At 45.2% G+C, this 18,809-nt stretch overlaps 1 protein-coding gene across 3 annotated transcripts; it reads left to right on the forward strand.

Annotated features, from left to right (window-relative positions):
• The first annotated feature begins 1,417 nt into the window (after positions 1-1,417).
• On the forward strand, positions 1,418-14,259 carry SNRNP48 (small nuclear ribonucleoprotein U11/U12 subunit 48). 3 transcript variants are annotated; one of them, XM_048839593.2, is made up of 9 exons: positions 1,418-1,901; positions 2,567-2,680; positions 3,281-3,341; positions 4,724-4,798; positions 9,090-9,284; positions 10,452-10,573; positions 11,427-11,554; positions 12,633-12,797; positions 13,945-14,259. In XM_048839593.2, the coding sequence occupies exons 1-9, from the start codon at positions 1,881-1,883 to the stop codon at positions 13,982-13,984; spliced, it is 921 nt and encodes a 306-aa protein (XP_048695550.1). In that variant the 5' UTR covers positions 1,418-1,880; the 3' UTR covers positions 13,985-14,259. The 3 variants fall into 3 exon arrangements, with proteins under 3 accessions (XP_048695550.1, XP_048695549.1, XP_048695548.1); XM_048839592.2 differs by lacking the exon at positions 1,418-1,901 and adding an exon at positions 1,910-2,062 and having other exon boundaries at positions 9,096-9,284; XM_048839591.2 differs by lacking the exon at positions 1,418-1,901 and adding an exon at positions 1,911-2,062.
• Positions 14,260-18,809: the final 4,550 nt, after the last annotated feature.

An 18,809-nucleotide genomic window follows, 5' to 3' on the forward strand; every position in this document is an offset into this window, starting at 1 on the left:
TGTGTGGGGACACACACAATCAACTGTATAAAACCGCTTTCTACAAAACCGCTTTCTGCAAAACCGCTTTCTGCAAAACCGCTTTCTACAAAACCGCTTTCTACAAAACCGACCTCTCTAAATTTGACGTAATTTCGTAGTGTAGACATGCCCTTATTAAATGCTGAGTAATCCCAGCTTCCCTTAAAGCGAAGGGGACCTGCAAGTACTCAGTAGCTTTGAAGGTCAGGGCACTGCTGTTTAGGTGCCCAGTTACGGATTTAGGAGTCCAACGTTGGGTGCTCAGGTTTGGAAACTCTGGACATAGCCCTTAAGCAGAGGACTTGTCTTCTCAAAGGCTAAGGGGCTTTTCCCAGGTCCTGCTCTTTTACTGCCCCTGCCCCTGCCCCTGCGGGGGGACTGGGGACCTGCTCCTGCCCGCGTTCCCCCGCCCCGGCCCCGCTGCTTCTTTCCCTGCTGCGCCTCCGGCAGCCTCGCCTCCCCTCCCCTCCCCGCTTGGGGGCTGCTGATCTGCCTGCCCCGGCACTAGCTCGGCGGGAGATGACGCCGCTCTCCGGGTGGTCTCCCTCCCGCTCGGCGGCTTGCCCGAGGTCAGCCCACAGCTGCCCCCGAGGGACAGGGGCCCCGGCCGGCGGCTACCAGAGGCCCGGATGCGACGCAGCCGCCCGAGGAGCGCCCCCCCCGCGCCGCTCCTCTGCCCGCCACACGCGCCCCTTCCCTCCCTCCCGCAACGCCCCCCCCCACCCGGTGCTGAGGGGGCGATGTGTGAGCGACGGGTGCGGGTCCCGCGGGGGAGGGGCGTGAGCGGCGGGCGGGAGGCGAGTGTGAGCTTGGGGGGAGGAGGCCGAGTGGGGGCGGGGCGACAGTCCGGGCACCGCTTCCTCCCCCGCTTTACTTCTCGGGGGCTGCTCACGCCCCGCCCCCCAGGCAGGCAGGCGCCGCACACGGCAGGGGCGTTGGGCTCATTGGCTCTCCGCGAGCGCCGGGGGCGGGGCTGACTCAGGCGGCAACGCGCCTTTCGGTCCTCAGGAGCTCTAGGTAACCGGGTGTTATGCAAATGAGGCCGTGCCTCATCTGCATATTGCCGCGGCTGCCGCCAGACCCGCACCGCTCCGAGCGCGTCACAACAGAGACGGGGGGCGCGAGGACGAGACAACGTCTCCTATTGGCCCAGGAGCCAGACATGCTGCAGAAGAGCTGGGTGGGCTGGAAAGTCTCTCCCGCCGTTGGGCCAATAAGAGCCGTTGCCTCGCCCCCCTAGTCTCGGTGCCAGGCGGTCTGCGCCTCACGGGGCGCCCGGCCCCCATTGCGCGGGCCCTGCGGGGACACCGAGTCGGTCACACGCGCGGCGCGAAGCGCGGTCACCGCACCGAGCCGGGCAGCTGACGCGAACCCCGGTGTCCGGCCAAACGCCAGCCCCGGGACGCCCACGCCGGCCGAGCCGCCGTAACCCGCCACGCCAGTAGGGGCTGCCCTCGCTGAGCCTCCCTCTCTACGGCTCTTTTCTGCGGCAGGGCTCTGCCGGCGGCTGCTCTCTACACACGTGTCCGCTCTATGGGGCTGGAGGGCCGCGCTGCGACAGGGGAGGCCCCGTGTGGGGCTGGCCATGGAGCTGCCTGTTCGCAAATGACCAGTGTATTGCGCGAGGCCTGGCTCCGTTAACACCCTGTATCTCGTTTCATTTGTTGGCATTTGCACTTTCTGCAGCGGGGCCTTCCGTGCCAGTGAAATGTCATTCAAACCACCAAGGGCTGAAGCCTGCGCCGGGCTCCGCACGGGGCGCCTCGTCTCTTTCAGCTACCGAAAGCAACAGCGGGGATCCCGGGCAATCGGGTTGCCCTCACTAAAGATGGCCGCCACTCCCATTATTTACAATACCCATGAAGCCAGATTGCCCTGAGGTAAATGGCAGCCATTCCCCCCGCCGCCCCAGCGACCGCTTGGTTGCCCTCCGTAAACATGGCGGCCGCCGCCGGGTCCCTTTGTTTCGAGAACAGGGTTTGAGGCCTGGCTGCTCGGAGCGGAGATGGCCGCCCCCTGCGCGGTGTGGTTTGGGGATCAGGCAAGAATCTCTCCCAGCGCCGCGGGCCGGGCTCGCTCGCCCCGGCGTGTGTCACACGGTGCCGGGGGGTGTCGGCCCGGCTGGCCCCGTCCGCGCCCGGGGCAGCTCCCCGTCCCCACTGCGTCCCAGCAGCCGCAGCTACAGCCCTGCCCGCACTGTGCTCGCTTCCCCACCACCCCCCGGTCTGCCCCCACCCACGCTGCACCGCCCAACACTTCCTTACCCCCCCCCCCGCCTCCTACACCCGCACTGCGCTCCCCGCCTCCTACACCTGCTTACCTCCCAGGTCTGCCCCCACCTGCACTGCACCCCCTGCCCCCTACATGCCCTTATCTCCGAGCGCTGCGCCCCCCGCCCCGATACCCCCTTACCCCCAGCTCCACCCCTGCCCGCACGGATGGAGCGCCCCACCTCCAATACCTCCTTTCCCCCCAGCTCCAAACTGAGGGAGTACCCCCCCCCCTTTGCCCCTGGTCGGTGCTGACCGTGTGTTGCCCCTGGCAGGAGGAGAGAGCCGTTTGCCCCTACGACGCCAATCACCAGATGCCCAGAGCCTCTCTGGCTAAGCACATGGTGGCCTGTCGGCTGAGGAGGCTGGAGTACTCCAGAGAAGAGCAGGTAGCCACCTTCAGCTCTGGGCGGACTGGTTGGTTTTTTCTTAGGGCAGGAATCCCTTGGTCAGGTTTTGCTGAGAGGAAATAGTTTGGCAGTTTTAAGAGGTCTGGATTGGTTCAGACAAATCTATTGTTTATACTCTAGGCCCAGAGAAATCATATAAAGGAAGGCCCTGATGCTGCAGGTGGATCCGTGCAGGTGGCCCATGCACCTGCACAAGTCCAGTGAGACTGTCTGGATGTGAAGGCCATGGTTTATCAGACTACAGAATTGGGGAGCCCTGGCGGTTCTGGGCAGAGATGCTTGAATCTTAGGGCTCGTGTACACTGGCAATTTACAACACTGCAACTTTCTTGCTCAGGGGTTTGAAAAAACACCCCCCTGAGCGCAGCAAGTTTCAGTGCTGTAAAGCACCAGTGTAAACAGGGCTGGTAGCTGTGCCTTTCGTTGAGGTGGTTTTTTTAGAGCCCTGGGAGAGCTCTCTGCCGTGATCACACAAGCCACATTAAAGCGCTGCCACGGCAGCGCTTTAGCATTGCCAGTGTAGACTAGACCTTAGCTATAAACTTGGGAATGGTATAATTAATGTCTTTTGGTTTGTAGGCTGAAATGTATGACTCTGCATTTTACTACGAGAAAGCAAAGATACCCACCATTACTATGGGTAAGTATGAATTTGGTAATGGTTGTACAGTGGAATGCAGACACTTCAGGTGACAATGTTACCTCAGGTTTCAGAGTAGCAGCCGTGTTAGTCTGTATTCGCAAAAAGAAAAGGCCCGATGAAGTGAGCTGTAGCTCACAAAAGCTTATGCTCAAATAAATTGGTTAGTCTCTAAGGTGCCACTAGTACTCCTTTTCTTTTTGCGAATGTTACCTCAGTTACTCCAATGTGAGAGAAACTTTCTTATTCTCACCATCTAGATCTTTTTAAAATAAATTTGGCTTGTGGCACTTTACCTTCATTCTGCAAAGCTGAGCAGCACACCTTTTTTATTACTCTGTGCTAGTCAGAGGGTGTTTTTCCTCCTCATTTTCAAAGTTTGAAGAAGATGATATAATTTAATTCCTAGTTATTTATCAGCATATTTGTGGCAGATTGGTTTTTTGTGTGGGTTTTTTTTTTTTTCATATTTCTAACACAGCTTACAAGTTCCCTTTGCTTTTTTATTTTCTTGTTTGTGCACCGGACTCATCTGTGATGTGAGTAGATCACATGTATACTGTATGTCATCTCCCACCTCAGCAGTTTGACCCAGCTCTAACAATAGCGTTTAGCTGCTGAAGTAGAGCTTCTGAAGGGAGACCTGTGTTTTCATTGTAGTTCTACATTAACTAGTGGAAACATTAGTGTGGGATGGTTCTTGGTTGGGTAAGGGAAGATTATCTTTAATGTGTCTGCAGTGCATTGCTGTACTTGTTTCCAAATTAATCTTGCTCTGGAATTTAGAGGTCATTCCCACCAAGATTATAAGGCCCTTTTAAGGTAGATAAAAATGTGATCTTCAGTTACTTGTCCCCCTTTAAATGGCAGAGTTACAATTAACAGATGTTTATATCAAGTGTTTGAAAAATCTGTTCAGCACAGTAATAATAATAAAGCAAGACACACAGAGTGAGGCTATGTTCTGAGGAGGTTAGAACCTGAAAAACACACACAGAGGAGGCAGGACATAGTAGCTGGACCAGAAGAGTAACTTGATATCATTTACATGTAATTGTAGAATAAATATAAATCTTATTAACTGGTTGTGGTTTGGTTTTCTGGACTAAATAACGTGGAATGGATGTAAGAACAAACTTTTAAAAAGCCAGAATATATTTGGTTAAAATTTTTCCATTACAGTCAAAGAATTCCTGAGTGTCTGATGGCCTTTTGCTGAACATCATTAATTCAGGATGAGGACTATTATTCTCTCTGTACAATAACCACTGCCTACCTGTCCGTTAAACCTCGCCAGCTAAGAGCACAGATCTAGCACATACCTCAGGATGGACTAGTACACAGGTACAGGAGCTTTGTAAAAAATTTTTCCTTTTTTTCAGACAAGGATCTACAATTTCACATTATTAAACAAGCTAAAGCTTTAAGTGCTAAAGAAGGTGGAGGTTACAGTGAAGGTAAGTGGAATACACAGATTAAGCCAGGGGTTCTCCAGTTTTTCGGTAGTGTGGGCCATCTCTCCTCCCATTCATGATCACTGAAGCCACCTCTTTCTCAGTCTCCCTTGATCTCATTTGTGTGTTCACTGTCATACAATATTCATCTGCTCCCTTACTAATTCTGGTCCCCACAGCTGTGTTCTCCTTCCTCACCTGGGATCTGGGGAGGGTTCAAGTCCTGCATGTTCAACTCAAGAGCTATCTTCAGGACTGGAAATCTAGCCCTGCAAAGCTCATGATGTTCCTTTAATGCCAGTCCCACAATCCCACTACTTAAAACCTTTCCCCTTCTGACCTCCTCTGGCCCAGCTCTCTGAGCTGTCCCCTCTTCTGCCTTCCAGAACCCCTCAGGCTGAACCTGGCACTGCTCCCCACTCCAACTGCTGGGAATCCTTTTCCTGGACAAGAAACCTTCCCTTTTGCTTTTACTTCCTCCTCTGAATTCCCAAACTAACATTTGTTTTATTGGGCATGTGAAATGTAGTTGTCTTTCATTGCCCCACGATACATGAACCTTCAATTTCCATTTTTACAGTGGATTATTGCAAACTTTCCAAAGAGGAGTTAGAGTGATTTAGTCAGAGGGGCCTGCTCCCCTGTAGATAGGATGGACATTGTGTCCACCCATACATTTAAGTCACTACTTCCTGTTTTTCACTGATCAGCAGAGAACACACAAAACAGGCTGGAGCCCAGGAAAGGACAGACATAGATTTCTCAAGAGAATGAAAGATGAAATCAAGACAGACCCTTGACAAACTGTGCCTGCTTGTACAGATGGCAGTAGAGCTACAGTGTGCACTGTGGGAGGGATTGTGGCACCTGTATAAAGTTGCATTAAGCTACTGACTCAGTTATTTTAAAATACAGATATGTGCACAAATTAGGGTTGCCAACCCTCCAGGATTGTCCTGGAGTCTCCAGAAATTAAAGATTAGTCTTTAATTAAAGACTGTCATGTGATAAAACGTCCAGGAATACATCCAACCAAAATTGGCCGTCCTACTGTACAAAGGGATAAAGGTGTATGCTCATTCTCCCTTTCTGACTTGCTAACTCAGCAGCCGAATGCAGCAGTGCTGACTGGAAGACTTTTCTGCTCTGTTTTTCTTTCTCTAGTATAGAATGGAAACCCGTAGAATGGGCTCTTTGGAAAGGAGGCACCTGGAAATGTTCATAAGATTGATGGCATATTTAGAAGATGGGTTCCCCATGGTTTAACAAAACTGTAGTAATGTTAATTTCAAATCTTAATCTAACCCAGTGGTTCCCAAACTGGGGTTCGTGAAATGTTACAGGGGGGTTGCGGGGAAAAAATTCCCTAATGGCAGACAGAGCTGTCTCTAGGGACCCTGGACAGCATGGGGCCAGCAGCCCGGAGCCCCTGGACTTCCAAGAGCTAAGCAGATCAAAGCAAGCGTATCTATCACACTGAGGAGATTTAAACTTCAAGACTTCTTATAAGAAATGGAAAGGGAGATGGATATTTTCTGCTGTTCTTAAAATTAAATAGGCAGCTAGTATTGTTTTTAAAATTATTATGAAGAAAAGGTTTAAGCTTTGTTTGTTTTGCCTGGACTGTTCAAGACCTGAATGATTGTGTAGGAGCAATGTTTTGAGTTGGCTTCTTAAATACTTTCATGCTGTTTCACATCTGATACTCCTTGATGAAACATAGGAGCCTTGTCTTATAACAGGCTTATTCAAAGTGATACAAGCTACGAAAGTGAGATCTTGGAAGAGTGTTGCCGTTTTCATAATGTAATAATACTGTAATCATAAATAATAATAAATAGTGTGTAATAAGCATGTCATAAAACATATTTTATGTTTCCAAGATCACTGCTTTTATCATTTATACTCGGGTAAAGGAGAAAATCCCTGGAAATACTCATTTTTAGGAGGGGGTTCACGAGCCTTGACATTTTACTGAATGGGGTTCCCAGGTTGTTAAAGTTTAGGATCCACTGATCTAACCTGAATGCACTTGACAACTTTAAAAGAAAATAAATGAATACCAAAATGTGTACCATGTGCTGTATTGCAAAAATACATCTATGGGCCACTAGGTGTCATAGTTATATCTCACCATCCTATTTTAACATTGTGTTCTTGCACTTTTTAGAAGCAATCTGAAGAAAGAACCAAAGTTGTCCAAACTGTCCACATTCACCTAATAACTTGTTAATTTATTATCAGGTTTTACTTGGTAAACACTTACTCTTTTCTCTAAAACTCTCCACTAACGCAAAGTTGTAGTCCAGGTTTTTAATACACAGTCATCAAGAAATGTGAAGTTTTATGGTGCATAATTGTCAAATTAAGGTTGCTTTAGGAACCAGAAGATTTAATTTTCTGAATTTTAAAACCTTAGTCATAATATCTGTTAACACAAATTTTGCCTTCAGTTTCCTTGGCTTGTTTAAAAGAGGGTGATAGCTGAGCAGACCTTCAGGTAAACACAGCTACTTTTATTTGAATAGGTGGAACTCCTAGTAAGTTGTTATAATTGTAACAGAAAATAGGGCATATTTCACGGGTTCTTAATCTGCATCACATCTGGATCACATCTGAACAGAGAGAGTTTTAGCTTTTCTCTTCTTACAGGGTAGTCTTTGCTGTGTGCTATGACCCCATCCTGAATGAAATGGACCTAGCTGATCTTTCTGCTCTTGAAATATTTTTCAATAAAAATGTCCTTGATTCCTCTTTCAAGAGCAGGGGTGAGACTGAAGGGGAATTAAGGAGATGAATGTTCTCCTTACTTAGGCTTTGTCTCCATTTACAGCATGTGTCGAGTACATACACTGCATGCCCACCTAGCACAGGTATAAATAGCTGTGTAGATGGTGAGGCACTGCTTGGGCAAGTAGAGTAAAGACGCACCTGAACTTTAGGGTGTGTACTCTACTCACTCTCAATATGCCCGAGCAGTGTCTCTCACATATACACTGCTATTTTAAGCAGTGTAGTGTTCCACTGCCAGAGTCTTTCTCCACTGCAAGGAAGGGCTGTAACTGGGGAGGCAGCGGAGAAAGACTCCAGCATTACCCCACTACGGGAGCCTTTTCCTGCTGCAAGGAAAGGCTCTGGCATCGCTGCCGGAGCCTTTTTCCATTGCTTCTCCCTGCCAGAGCCTTTCATTGCCACGTGTATCTAACCACCACAGTGTGAACACAGCCTGTTTTTCAGTGCAGCATGTAGTTACACGTAACCTACATGCCCCTGACAGTGTAGACTAGACCTAAAAGATATACAGCGTCCTTTCTGCAAGTGATAGCCTTTCATAAGTACCATATTCTGTTGTTTCAAGAAATTCACTTTGAAATGCTACAGTATGTTGGAGAGAGTGTGACTGGAGGTTTGACCATTCTGTTTGAAAGAAATAAAATCTTTGCCATAAAACAGGGAGCGTGACTACAGTTTTAATAAATTGGGGAAGCAGGGTTTTTTTTAGCTAGCAGGTAATGAATACATCTTGATAACTGTATAGCTAGGGAGTAAGTGTAGACTAATAACTGGGAGGAGACTGGCAACTCTGTTTTGCCAATTGTAAATGCTTTTGTTGCACATTACTTCTCTTCAGGGTTTTTAAACCGACTAGCAAGGTGAGCGTGTAGAAGGCACCCTGTTCTGAATTTTCTTTGAAAGCATTCAGAACAGACAGTTGAGCATTATCTGTTTGGTCAAACAGAGGCTTTGATTCTAGTTATTGCCAATAGAATGTTGGCTGTTAACTAGTTTGCAGTTGAAATTTGGAAACAAATTTTAAAATAAATATGTACTATTGGACCAGTACAAAAACATTCTTTTGCAGGCTAATGGGCTGTCACTAATAACATAATATAGGAAATCGTATTGTGGACTAGATGTTTTTTGTCGGCATTCTCTCCCTTTGCCCTCAAATAGCCCTCATAGTCCCTGCAGGAGACACCAAAACTCTTGGCTCCCCAGGTGTGTATTTGAGGAAGGCTAATGAAATAGAAGTGTAGAGGCCATTTGGTGACAGTCTGTTACAGAGTCATCATTTCATGAAGCAGACGTCAGTGGTTTCCTAAAATTAAGCCAACTAAAGTACTTTTTAAGCTATCAGAATCCAGTAAAGCTAAAGAAATCTGTCTTGCACAAGTGAAAAGTATGTAAATAGTGTCCAAGTTCCTAGTGCCAGTACACTTGCTCCTCCCCACAAGTTTTTTTGTGTATCAATATTCCCATTTTATAGAAGTAATAATGTCAATTTGTTTACAAGCTTTAGGTGCCTATTCTTCACTGCCTGTTGAAGTTCCCCAAAACCACAAACGCTTCATCTGTGACCTGACTCAAGCTGATCGTCTTGCAATCTATGATTATGTCCTGGAAGAGACGAAGAAACAGAGGTCCAGATCCCAAGCCACCGAAAATGACAGTGATCTCTTTGTAGATTTGGCAGCTAAAGTCGCCCAAGGTTTGAGAAATATTCCAGTTCGTGAGTTTTACAACTTAAAATGGCAGTGTTTGTCATCTTCAAATGTTGTCACATTTCTACAGTTAGAGGGATTTGGTTGAACATTTATTATTCAGGTTTGAATTAATAAAATGTAAACAAAATTGTGGATTCTAGGAAAAGGACAAAAATTATGCAAACTAGCCCGGAAAAGAGCTGGCAAATACTCTTTTTGTATTATAGTTCTTTTTAAAAAAAAAAAAAAAAATACCTTCAGGTCCTGTAATGTGGTGTTCTATGTATAGTTGCCTATTGTATCTTTCTCCTTTCCATCTTCAATTCTGCCAGCTTCCTGTCCAAACAGTTCTTCTGCTCTTCGCTCATTGTATCTATTGCCTGCATGTCAGCAGGAGGAGGGATCCTTCATTTCTGCTGCAACAGGCCTGCACTTCTTTGGCTCACAAGTGAATGTGAAATTTTGCAAGATTTCTGCTGTGAAAGCTGATAAGAGAGTAAAGCAGCATGGAATACTAACAATAGAAATGTGATAAGTGACACATGATAGTCTTTTGGCACAAAGAAAATTCTGGCTAAATATATAAACTAGTGAGACAGATCAGGACTCCTCCAATTACTATATTCTGTAAAACGTACAATATGCATGCAAGGAAAAAATGCCTTCTTTCTGGAGCCCGATCCTGCAAAAGGATCTGCATGACCATAGACATTTACATTTGCTGGATTGATCCCTCTGTTTGCCAGACTTCAGCAGTTCAATAATACGGGTTTTGAAAATGTGATTTGTAAAACAGTATTTAGGAGTGTTCTTTTTTTAAATCACTTATTTCAAGTCACTAAATAAGTGGTCTTATTGCAGTGTCTCAGAGTTCATGTAATAATCTTGTATGGTTGCTTGAATGCCTTTTATTTTGGTTGTTGATTTTGGTCTTCATTGTGTAAGCAGATATCTTCCAGTTTTCTCTCCAACTTCCCTAGACACTGTTTGATGCTATAAATAAATACCAGAGAAACATCTATTAAAAGAACTTGACACAAACTTACCTTTAGTCCTGTAAGCAGCATCATTCTAAGACAGCCCAATTAGGTGTTCTCAAGTACCGATGTATTGCCTCTGAAATTCTGTTTTTAGTTTGCTTAACCACTTGTTTCACCTTCAATTTGTATTAGATGATGGTCAAAAAGGTCCAAAGTCTCATCTTGAAATCCTGGCAGAAATGCGGGACTATAAAAGACGGCGGCAGTCGTACAGAGCTAAGAATGTGCATATAACAAAGAAATCTTACACTGAGGTGAGAATCAAATGCTTTTGTAGAGAGTGCAAGCCCTTGCAGGCATTAGAATGCTTAATCTTTTCATGGTGTACACTCTCTAATGTGCTCTATTCAGATTAGTAAAAACAGTTTTAACTACAATACCTAGGCAAAAAAATCTTAAAGAAACTTTTTGACCAAGTCTGAAGATGTGGGTTAGTAAATGTGTTAGCAATTTTATAAAGCTCAAAAAGAAATGTTAATGGTTTAAAGTATATTTTCTCCTCTGGTTGATTGTCAGTGTTTCCTGATATCATTTTGTGGCTATCCTTTAGTTTGAGCTATGTCAATTTGAAAGTTGCGTAAACTACTTAGAGGGGAACTGCAGGGTTAAAAACCATATGTATTTAAAATGCATTTTTCCTTACCCCAATTACGTTACCGACAGCTGAAACTGTTAAAAATGAAATAACTTTAAAAATCTTGTGCTCATCATGGTGTTTATTCTTTTTTCTTCATTTGAATAGACTAGTCAATTTCAGTATCAGTTTCTTGTGCCTTAGTTATTTGGGGTTGCAGAGACTTCAGAGAAATGTTTTCAGATGCAAACAGAGAACTTTTTTTGCTGCAAGTTACTGAATATATTTATCACAGCTGCTTTTAATACTGAGTTTTGTACATGCAAATTCCAACAACCTACATGTTGATAGTGTCCCTTTAAGGTGCTTTTTAGTAAAGTTACTTTGGAGTTTTTATTTCAGCAAACAAATGTTTTTTTCCATACAAATATCTAGTGCATTTAACAACAACATCTCAGACCTAATCTTTTTCCTGGTACTGTATTATCTAGTCTATTTTAGCTTCAAGTTTCCTTTTGCCAATCTCTTCCCAGGTAATCCGAGATGTGATTGGTGTGCACATGGAAGAACTCAGCAGCCACTGGCAGGAGGAAGGTAAACCAGACAATGCAGAGATGTGTGAAGGAGGAAAATCTTCCATTTCAGCAAAATCTTCAGGAAGGTATTAACAAGAACCTCACAGCACTCACCAGAATGCTATCTTTGTGCAGGGACACTGGCAACCGTTAATCCATGGTGACCTATTATTGTATTCTAGTAAAAAGAAAAGGAGTACTTGTGGCACCTGAGACACTAACCAATTTATCTGAGCATAAGCTTTCATGAGCTACAGCTCACTTCATCGGATGAATTTTCTAGTAGTATGCAGAAGCTCAAGTTGAGAAATAGACCCATTTTACTGGACAGTACAAATCCATACTAAGATAGTCCTTGCCCTGAGGAGTGTATGGCTTACGTAGACAAGACAAAGGACAGGAGAAAAGAAGTGTTGTTCCCATTTTGCAGATGGGGAAACGAAGCGACTTTTTTCTAATGCCACACAGGCAGTTTGTGGCAGAGCCAGGACATGAACATAAGCTCTCCTGAGTCCTAGTACAGTGCTGTAACCACAGGTCTCAGCCAGTCACAAAGCAGCTGGGGAGAGAAAAACCTGTGAAAATGTGACTTTTAAAACACAAGAATTGGCGGGGAGATGCGGGACTGGAATAGCACCTTAAACTATTTTGAATTCCTTTTTAAAAAAATTGATTAGATGTCAAGTGGACAATGTCCCTTTAAGGTTCTCATAGTTACATGACCTTAGCTGTGTTGCACTCCTAGTATACTTAACAGTAATCCTTCACTTGGGTATTCGAAAAAAAGCAAACAGGTTAGACTTTATTACCTGTGTGACATGGAAGTGTGTCCGTGTCACTGTGTGATGCTTCCCATTTTTATTTCCTAACTTGCGTGGTTGAAATAGTAAACAAATCAGATCTATTTCAGCCTTTGCACCTAAAGTACTGGGGGAAGAAATTGCAGCCTGTCTAACGAGAGAAGCCAAAATCAGTGGCTGAAAGCGTCTTGTTTCCAAGCTCTTATTATCACAAACAAGAGAAGAAGAAAATGACCCTACCAAACAGAATACTGTTCCTTTTCATTGCCTACCAGAGGCAGACAGATGGAGATGAAAAGTATTCTAATAACTACAGTGTTTATGAAACTAGTTATTAAACAAAACCAATGACTCTTTTCTTCAGAAACGAAGAGCGACGGTCAGCATCAGTGGACTCTCGACAGTCTTGTGGAAGCTCTAAGGATGTTGGTCGATCTAGACACAGGAGAGATCCCAGCAGAAGTCCAGACAAACAAAAAAGAAGTCGAGAAAGAGGCAAAGACAGGGATTCCAGGAGAAAAAGAGAGAGGCAAGTGTTACTCTAAGCAATTTGTTTGCCTGTACCAGTCAGTGATGATAGTCACCAGTGAAATGTAATGGTGCATCAGAGTTTAGTGCAGGAACGTAAAACTCAATCCAAGTGGAAATGCTGGAGAATTCAGGCAGGCAGAATGTAATAACCCAGATCAGCCAAGCTAAGCTCCTGTCCATGCAGAATTTGCTGTGGGATTTTTAAAAAACTACAAGTCATCCAGATTTCAGGGTTTAATCAGGGGTCCAAAAGGTGGCTCCTCCAGCAGTGACTTCCCCTTCACAATACAGGAGCATTGGCTCAGATCTGACCCAAAGAGTCACCTAGTGCTCTCTACTTGTGTGTTATGGGCTGTATATTATGAATTAACCACACCTTGTATTACTGATAGCTACTTGGTTGTTGTACATGTAGTGAATTTTAATACATACTTCCGAGGAGTTTGCATGGGGATCTGCCAGTTAGATTGGTTGCCAGCTCTACCATTTGCTACACTTATAGGTGTCTGATCCTTTTTTTCTAAACGGGAAGCTTTCCTAAGCTTCAGAACAGAATTGCCCGTAATGAATGACACTAACACCACTGGAGTCCTGTAGCATTCACTTGGATCTGGCACTGGTGCAAGTGCTAGAGCCAGCAGATCCCAGCTGAGGATCTGGGTCCAAGTGTGGTTTTAGGAACTTCCCTGTCAGGCTCCCGGGCTCTCTTTGTGACCCTCTGTTGGTTTATAACAGAAATGGGAGAAATTATATAGCACAATCCTAGCAAGTGTGTATCAGCTCACAAAAACACAAATGCTTTGATCATAGACTTTGGTGCATAAGCTGGAGTAGCTGCTTATCTCATAAAATGGGCTTTACGCAGTTGTTTTTACAAGATACATTGTGCTCTGTCAGAGTGCAGGATTGTGCAATGAGACTTGAATAAAGCTCACTGGAAATGAACCCTCAAAGGGAGGACAGTGACAAGATTTGGAAGGAAGTGCTTAGATTTAAAGATATTTTCGGTCTTGAAAGACTTCAGGCTTCTCTAGTGTTCAGACTCTCATCAGTGAAAGTTCAGTCAGCCAAGCAGTTTTGGAGTAATCTGTTAAGTGCTGAGATCCTAACAAGACATTGACTATAATGGCTTGTTTCTGTTTCAGGGCTGAAGACAAGTATCACAACCACAAAAGAAGAAAATAGAAAAAGGACTGTAAAGAAGATGTTTGTCAGCTGTGAGTTAAGGAAATAGACTTAAACTGGATCATTCAGAGCTGTGAATATTAGCAGCATGCTGATGGTGATAGCATTATGAATGGAACATTGTACCCACAGCTGGGAGGCTACCAATGCCATCTTTCCCTCATCCTGACAGCCTTACCATGATCTCATGTCTCAGAAGGTTTTTATCTCTGCATTAGAAGGTGACGTGTAATTTGTTGTATTGCCTTTGACTGATTGATAAATATAATTTATTACATTGTCGTTTTTCATTCAGCCTAACTTGGTATGGTGATTGAAGCAAAAGAGGAAGCGATGAGGATTCAAATTTGTGCTGGTTTGCAGTGACTTTGGGAGGATACTCTATAGTCTTATGGATCAGTCACCCCATTGGAAACCTGGATAAAGTGTAGTGTGAAGGCGAGCATGTAACAAGGTGATTAGTGCACTAGCCTCTGAAGACCTGGGCCTTAAGTCACAAGAGAGTGTGTTGACTGCTCTCATCCTAGTCTCCATTCTTGCATACTGCAAAGCTGTCGTGTTCAGTGAAGTAGCAGGTTGGCTGCGAGGTGCATTAGCAGTGTTGTTCAGAGGAGGCTAGGTCGGGGCCGACCTATGCTCTACCTGGCTCAAGTCACTGCTCTTTCTCTGTAACTTATGAACATTTCATGCAAAGCAATGTTAAACAGGAGGGAGACCTCACTGAAAAGCAGGTAAGCTGAGCTTCCCTGGGGAAATTTAAAAATAAAACCTAAATAGCTGAGCCATCCATAGCCTGTGGCTCAGGTTCTGACTGTAAAATGGGGATGATGATGTTTGGCCCCCTTTGTAAAGCATTTTGAGGCATTCATGTCAAGAGCATTGTATAAGAACCAAGTATGCTTTTCTTCTCTGCCTCTGCTGAAAATCTAACAAGGCTGCCTACTGTGAGGGTGGTTGGGCTGATATGGACACTTGGCATTGGACTGAGACCATCCAGTAATTCAGATGGTGAACAGCAGTTGGCACATGGGGATGATTTTCACTCTCAACCGCTATGGGCTGCAATTGAACTGATGATGCTGCGGTTAAAGTTTTTGTCCCATCAGCAATCATGAGAGCCCTTCCACCCAGAAACGAATAAATCAGTTCCCATAGTGCACTGGGATCAATAGTAGCTGACATACTACTGTACTAGCAACGTATTGTGCTGTTGGCCACGGGCCTTGGTGCATGCGTGATTTTAGGACTCCTGTTTCCTAATGAGTGGAGATCATGTTGTTTTGCTCCAGTGTGTACAATCTGTCTGAGAGAGCCATGAAACATGCAGGCACAGCAGCTCAGGTTAAGGATTGGGTCTTGGCCTGGTTTTCATTGCACCAAACAAGACCCCTTCATGTTGCTTTGTATCAGTTCTTTAGTGTGAGCTAATTCCCCATCAGTTTCTTGAGTTTATAATGTGGCTGTTTATGTGTAAATGCTGCAATTACTTATCTGTAATCCTTCCCGTAGTGTCTTCCCATACTTCCCTGTGGTCAGAGCCAGAGGACAGGTCTTTGCCTCCCCACTCCAAATGTGCTGCCAAAGGTTTGGAAAATCTGTGTCTGACTCATCTGTCAATGGAACAAACTCCCCAGTGAGTGCTGCTCAGTGTGGGCTTTAATCACATTGCAATCTGGGATTGCTTTTCCTCATGTCTTTTCAATGTCTTTCCCGGCAGTCATTAGATGACCAGGTTGAGGCCTGTGGGAAAACCGGCTTGGGATGTTGGCACACCAGTGAAAGTGAGTTTGAAAAAACATGGGTTAAAACGCAGCCCATTTCATGTTGCGGCTGTCCAGGAGGGTGCTGTGGACAGCCCTAAATTCCTCACGCTCTCGCTCTGCTCCCCTTCCCAGGACCACAGGCAGGCCTTGGGGATTTGGAGCAGGCTTGAATTTCAGTTGATTCATGCGGGAATGCTGGGGCAGAGAGGATCATGGGATTGACCAGCTCCCAGGTGTAGGAACTTTCTGGGAACTTGCCTGTAAAAATGTATGTATTGTAACTCCTGAGAGACACAGTGTTGTTGTGAGTGTGCAGCTGCCACTCCCTACCCAGGACAACCAGAGCTGTATGTCTAGACCCCACTTTGCAGCCCCATCTCACCCTCCCAGCACAGTCCCTTGGTGCCTGCAGAGCTGCAGCCCTGGTCAATGGGAATTTTTGTGTGTGGAGGTTTCCCAGAGAACCTGACCCAACAGCTAAATTGTCAGTGACTGAGTAGCCTCCTGATTCCCTTTCCCTGACTAGCTTGTCCCCGCTTGTGTCCTACGCCTGCTCAGAGAACAGCCTTCAAATCCCGCCCAAGGGTTCGCTGCCTAGATGCTGGGAGCAGGCACTGGGGAGACATCCCTTCAGTCTCAATGAGCACCAGAGCCTTTTACAGCTTGGTTCCCAGATAATCAGTAGGAAGCTAAGGGATATTTGAACACCCTAATAAAAGTTGGCTGAAATTGCCACTCAGTAACTGATGGGTGCAGTGTAACCCAGCGGAGACCTTCACGAGGGACATTCAACTCAGAATTACTGACTTTGGTAAATGCTAATTCCTGCTTAATGAACAGCTGTTTCATGTAACAATTTTATTTTAAAATTGTACACAAACATCAGAATATACAGCAGACAGTAAACACAGGCACTGTGTGCAAAATCAGGGAGGTTATATGATGACACTGTTTTCAGATTTGTCCTATTATTATTTGAAATAAATACAAATTCCATTTTCTAAGAAAAAACTGCAGAGACTTTTTATAAAACATGCTGTTAGTATTTTACAAGATAGTAATTCAGAGTGCACAAGGGTTAACACTCTGAAGTTAATCACAGGGTAAATATTATTAAAAACTTTTCTTCTTGCAGCATACACTAGCAAAATAATCCAGCTAATAGAAATCTGCCTCGAGAAGAGTAATCTGCAGGTCTCATTGCTAAAGTCATATATATGGTCTGGTTAGTTCAGGTGAGCAAACTGTTCTGCCCCACAACTGCTCAGGAGAATCCTTGCAGAGCAATCAGTGTGGGGTTTTATGAATATTTGCAAACTGATACATTTGTATAGTGTTGCAAGAAGCTGCGCTGCACTGCCCCGCCCCGGGCAGCTCTGTGGTTGGAGCAACATTAATTCCCACATGGATTTCTGAGAGGACATGCTGAGGACCTGAGGGGAGGTTAATCCTGCTTAGGTTCTGCTATTCCAGTGCTGCAGAGTTGGGAGGGAAGGCTTGAGGGTTGTGGGGGAGTGTGATGGGGTATCCACCCCCCACAGGACTGGAAGGGGTTAAGGTGGCTAGGTAAGCCTATGAACTCCACAAGCTGCTGCTGGGAAAGGTCAGCCACTCCCTGGGAAGTGTTAAAATCACCTGCTACAGCTTTGTCTGGCATTTCCCAACTGTTGAGTGCTTGACTTGGCAACCTGAATGTTTTTAATGTTGCTTCTCTGCGTGCGTGTGTATTATCAAAACGCAGAACTTAGAACTTCAGAAAGATTCTGGATTGTTGGTTGTGCTGTCTGCTTAGTGTTCAACCCTACTAGCTTGGGGAGCCGAGTCTTCCCTTCCCCCTTCAAACTGCAGTAGTCCAATCAACACTGAAGAAACTAACCTTATGAACTGATAGCAACAAGTATTTTTTATTTTTAAAAAAGACACTTCCAGAACACGACAGATGTGTGGTCACATTGCTTAATGCACTACTGTAAGGTGTTCAGATACTATGGTGATTAACATGTTATAAAAACCTACATAGAATAAAAGCCATCAAGGAAGAAAGCCAAAATTTCTCCAGAGTCGTACATGAGCTTATGAAGGTTGATACCGTGTGTAACAGGGTCATTCATCTTCCACGCATCCCTTTGTGACCTGAGATCATTCTGTGGACATCCTGCCTCAGTTTCTCTTCTTTCTAGCCCCTTGTTCTTTTTAGCAGGCCATTTCCAGCCCTACGTGGCTGGAGTTTTGTTCCCCTGGTGTATCAAACTCATCTGTAGGAGCCTCTAACCCTCTGCTACTACTTCCTCAGGTGTCTTCCTTTAAGCCCAATTGGGCAGCAGGTTCAGTCACAGTGGCACTGGGCAGAGTTTCCTTTTAAAGGGGTCAGTCACACCGTGCTTGTCATCATTAGAGCTTAGTCCTGCATATAGCTAAATATAGTGTAGTGGCCAGATACAGGGCATGTTGCACCTTGAAGTAAATGAAACAAATGTGCAGCCTTTTCAATACCAGTAATAGTCTCTCATGCTCAATAAGAAGATCCCTTCACCCCCATTGAAGAACAAGACCTGATTTAATGATCTAATGGCAGCTACTCAAAAGGTGTTTCAGCCAGATGCCGATGCCTGAGTTGAAATGCCTCTGGCGTTCACTCAGGAGCACAAAGAGAGAAAAAGAATATTTGTAAATGTTTCAGAACAGTTCCCAGCTGGGAGCATCGCAGCAATAAGGAACAGATAGTGCCCTCTGGCCTTCAATTACCCTGCCCGTCCTGTTTTATATAAAACTTATCTTTTAGTTCCTTTTCAAGGGGGTTTCTAGGCTTTTGGTTGTAGTTCCAGGGGTTCTGGGTTCTTCCTTTTTTGTTATTTTTTGATCTTTAGAGAGAAATTTCTCTCCTGTTTTTGTTGTTGTGTAACTTTAGCGCCCTCGTGGCCAAGATGGAGTCTGCTCTGCAGGCAGCTCTGGCCAAGAGAAGGCACGCGCAGGGAAAGTCCCTTCTACGCATAGGCGCGGGAACTAGGAGTGCAGAGGGTGCTGCAGCGCTCCCGGCTGTCAGCCCTGCACGCCCAGGGCTC

This window comes from Caretta caretta, chromosome 2, assembly GCF_965140235.1.
Source record: "Caretta caretta isolate rCarCar2 chromosome 2, rCarCar1.hap1, whole genome shotgun sequence".
NCBI classification, from domain to species: domain Eukaryota; kingdom Metazoa; phylum Chordata; order Testudines; family Cheloniidae; genus Caretta; species Caretta caretta.

Excerpts from the sequence above, each read along its gene's own strand:
- SNRNP48 (XM_048839591.2), top strand. The coding sequence starts at position 2,027 with ATGGCCGCCCCCTGCGCGGTGTGGTTTGGGGATCAG. Across the intron at positions 2,063-2,566 it reads CGGTGTGGTTTGGGGATCAG|GAGGAGAGAGCCGTTTGCCC; the intron begins GCAAGAATCTCT and ends TGCCCCTGGCAG. Across the intron at positions 10,574-11,426 it reads CAAAGAAATCTTACACTGAG|GTAATCCGAGATGTGATTGG; the intron begins GTGAGAATCAAA and ends ATCTCTTCCCAG.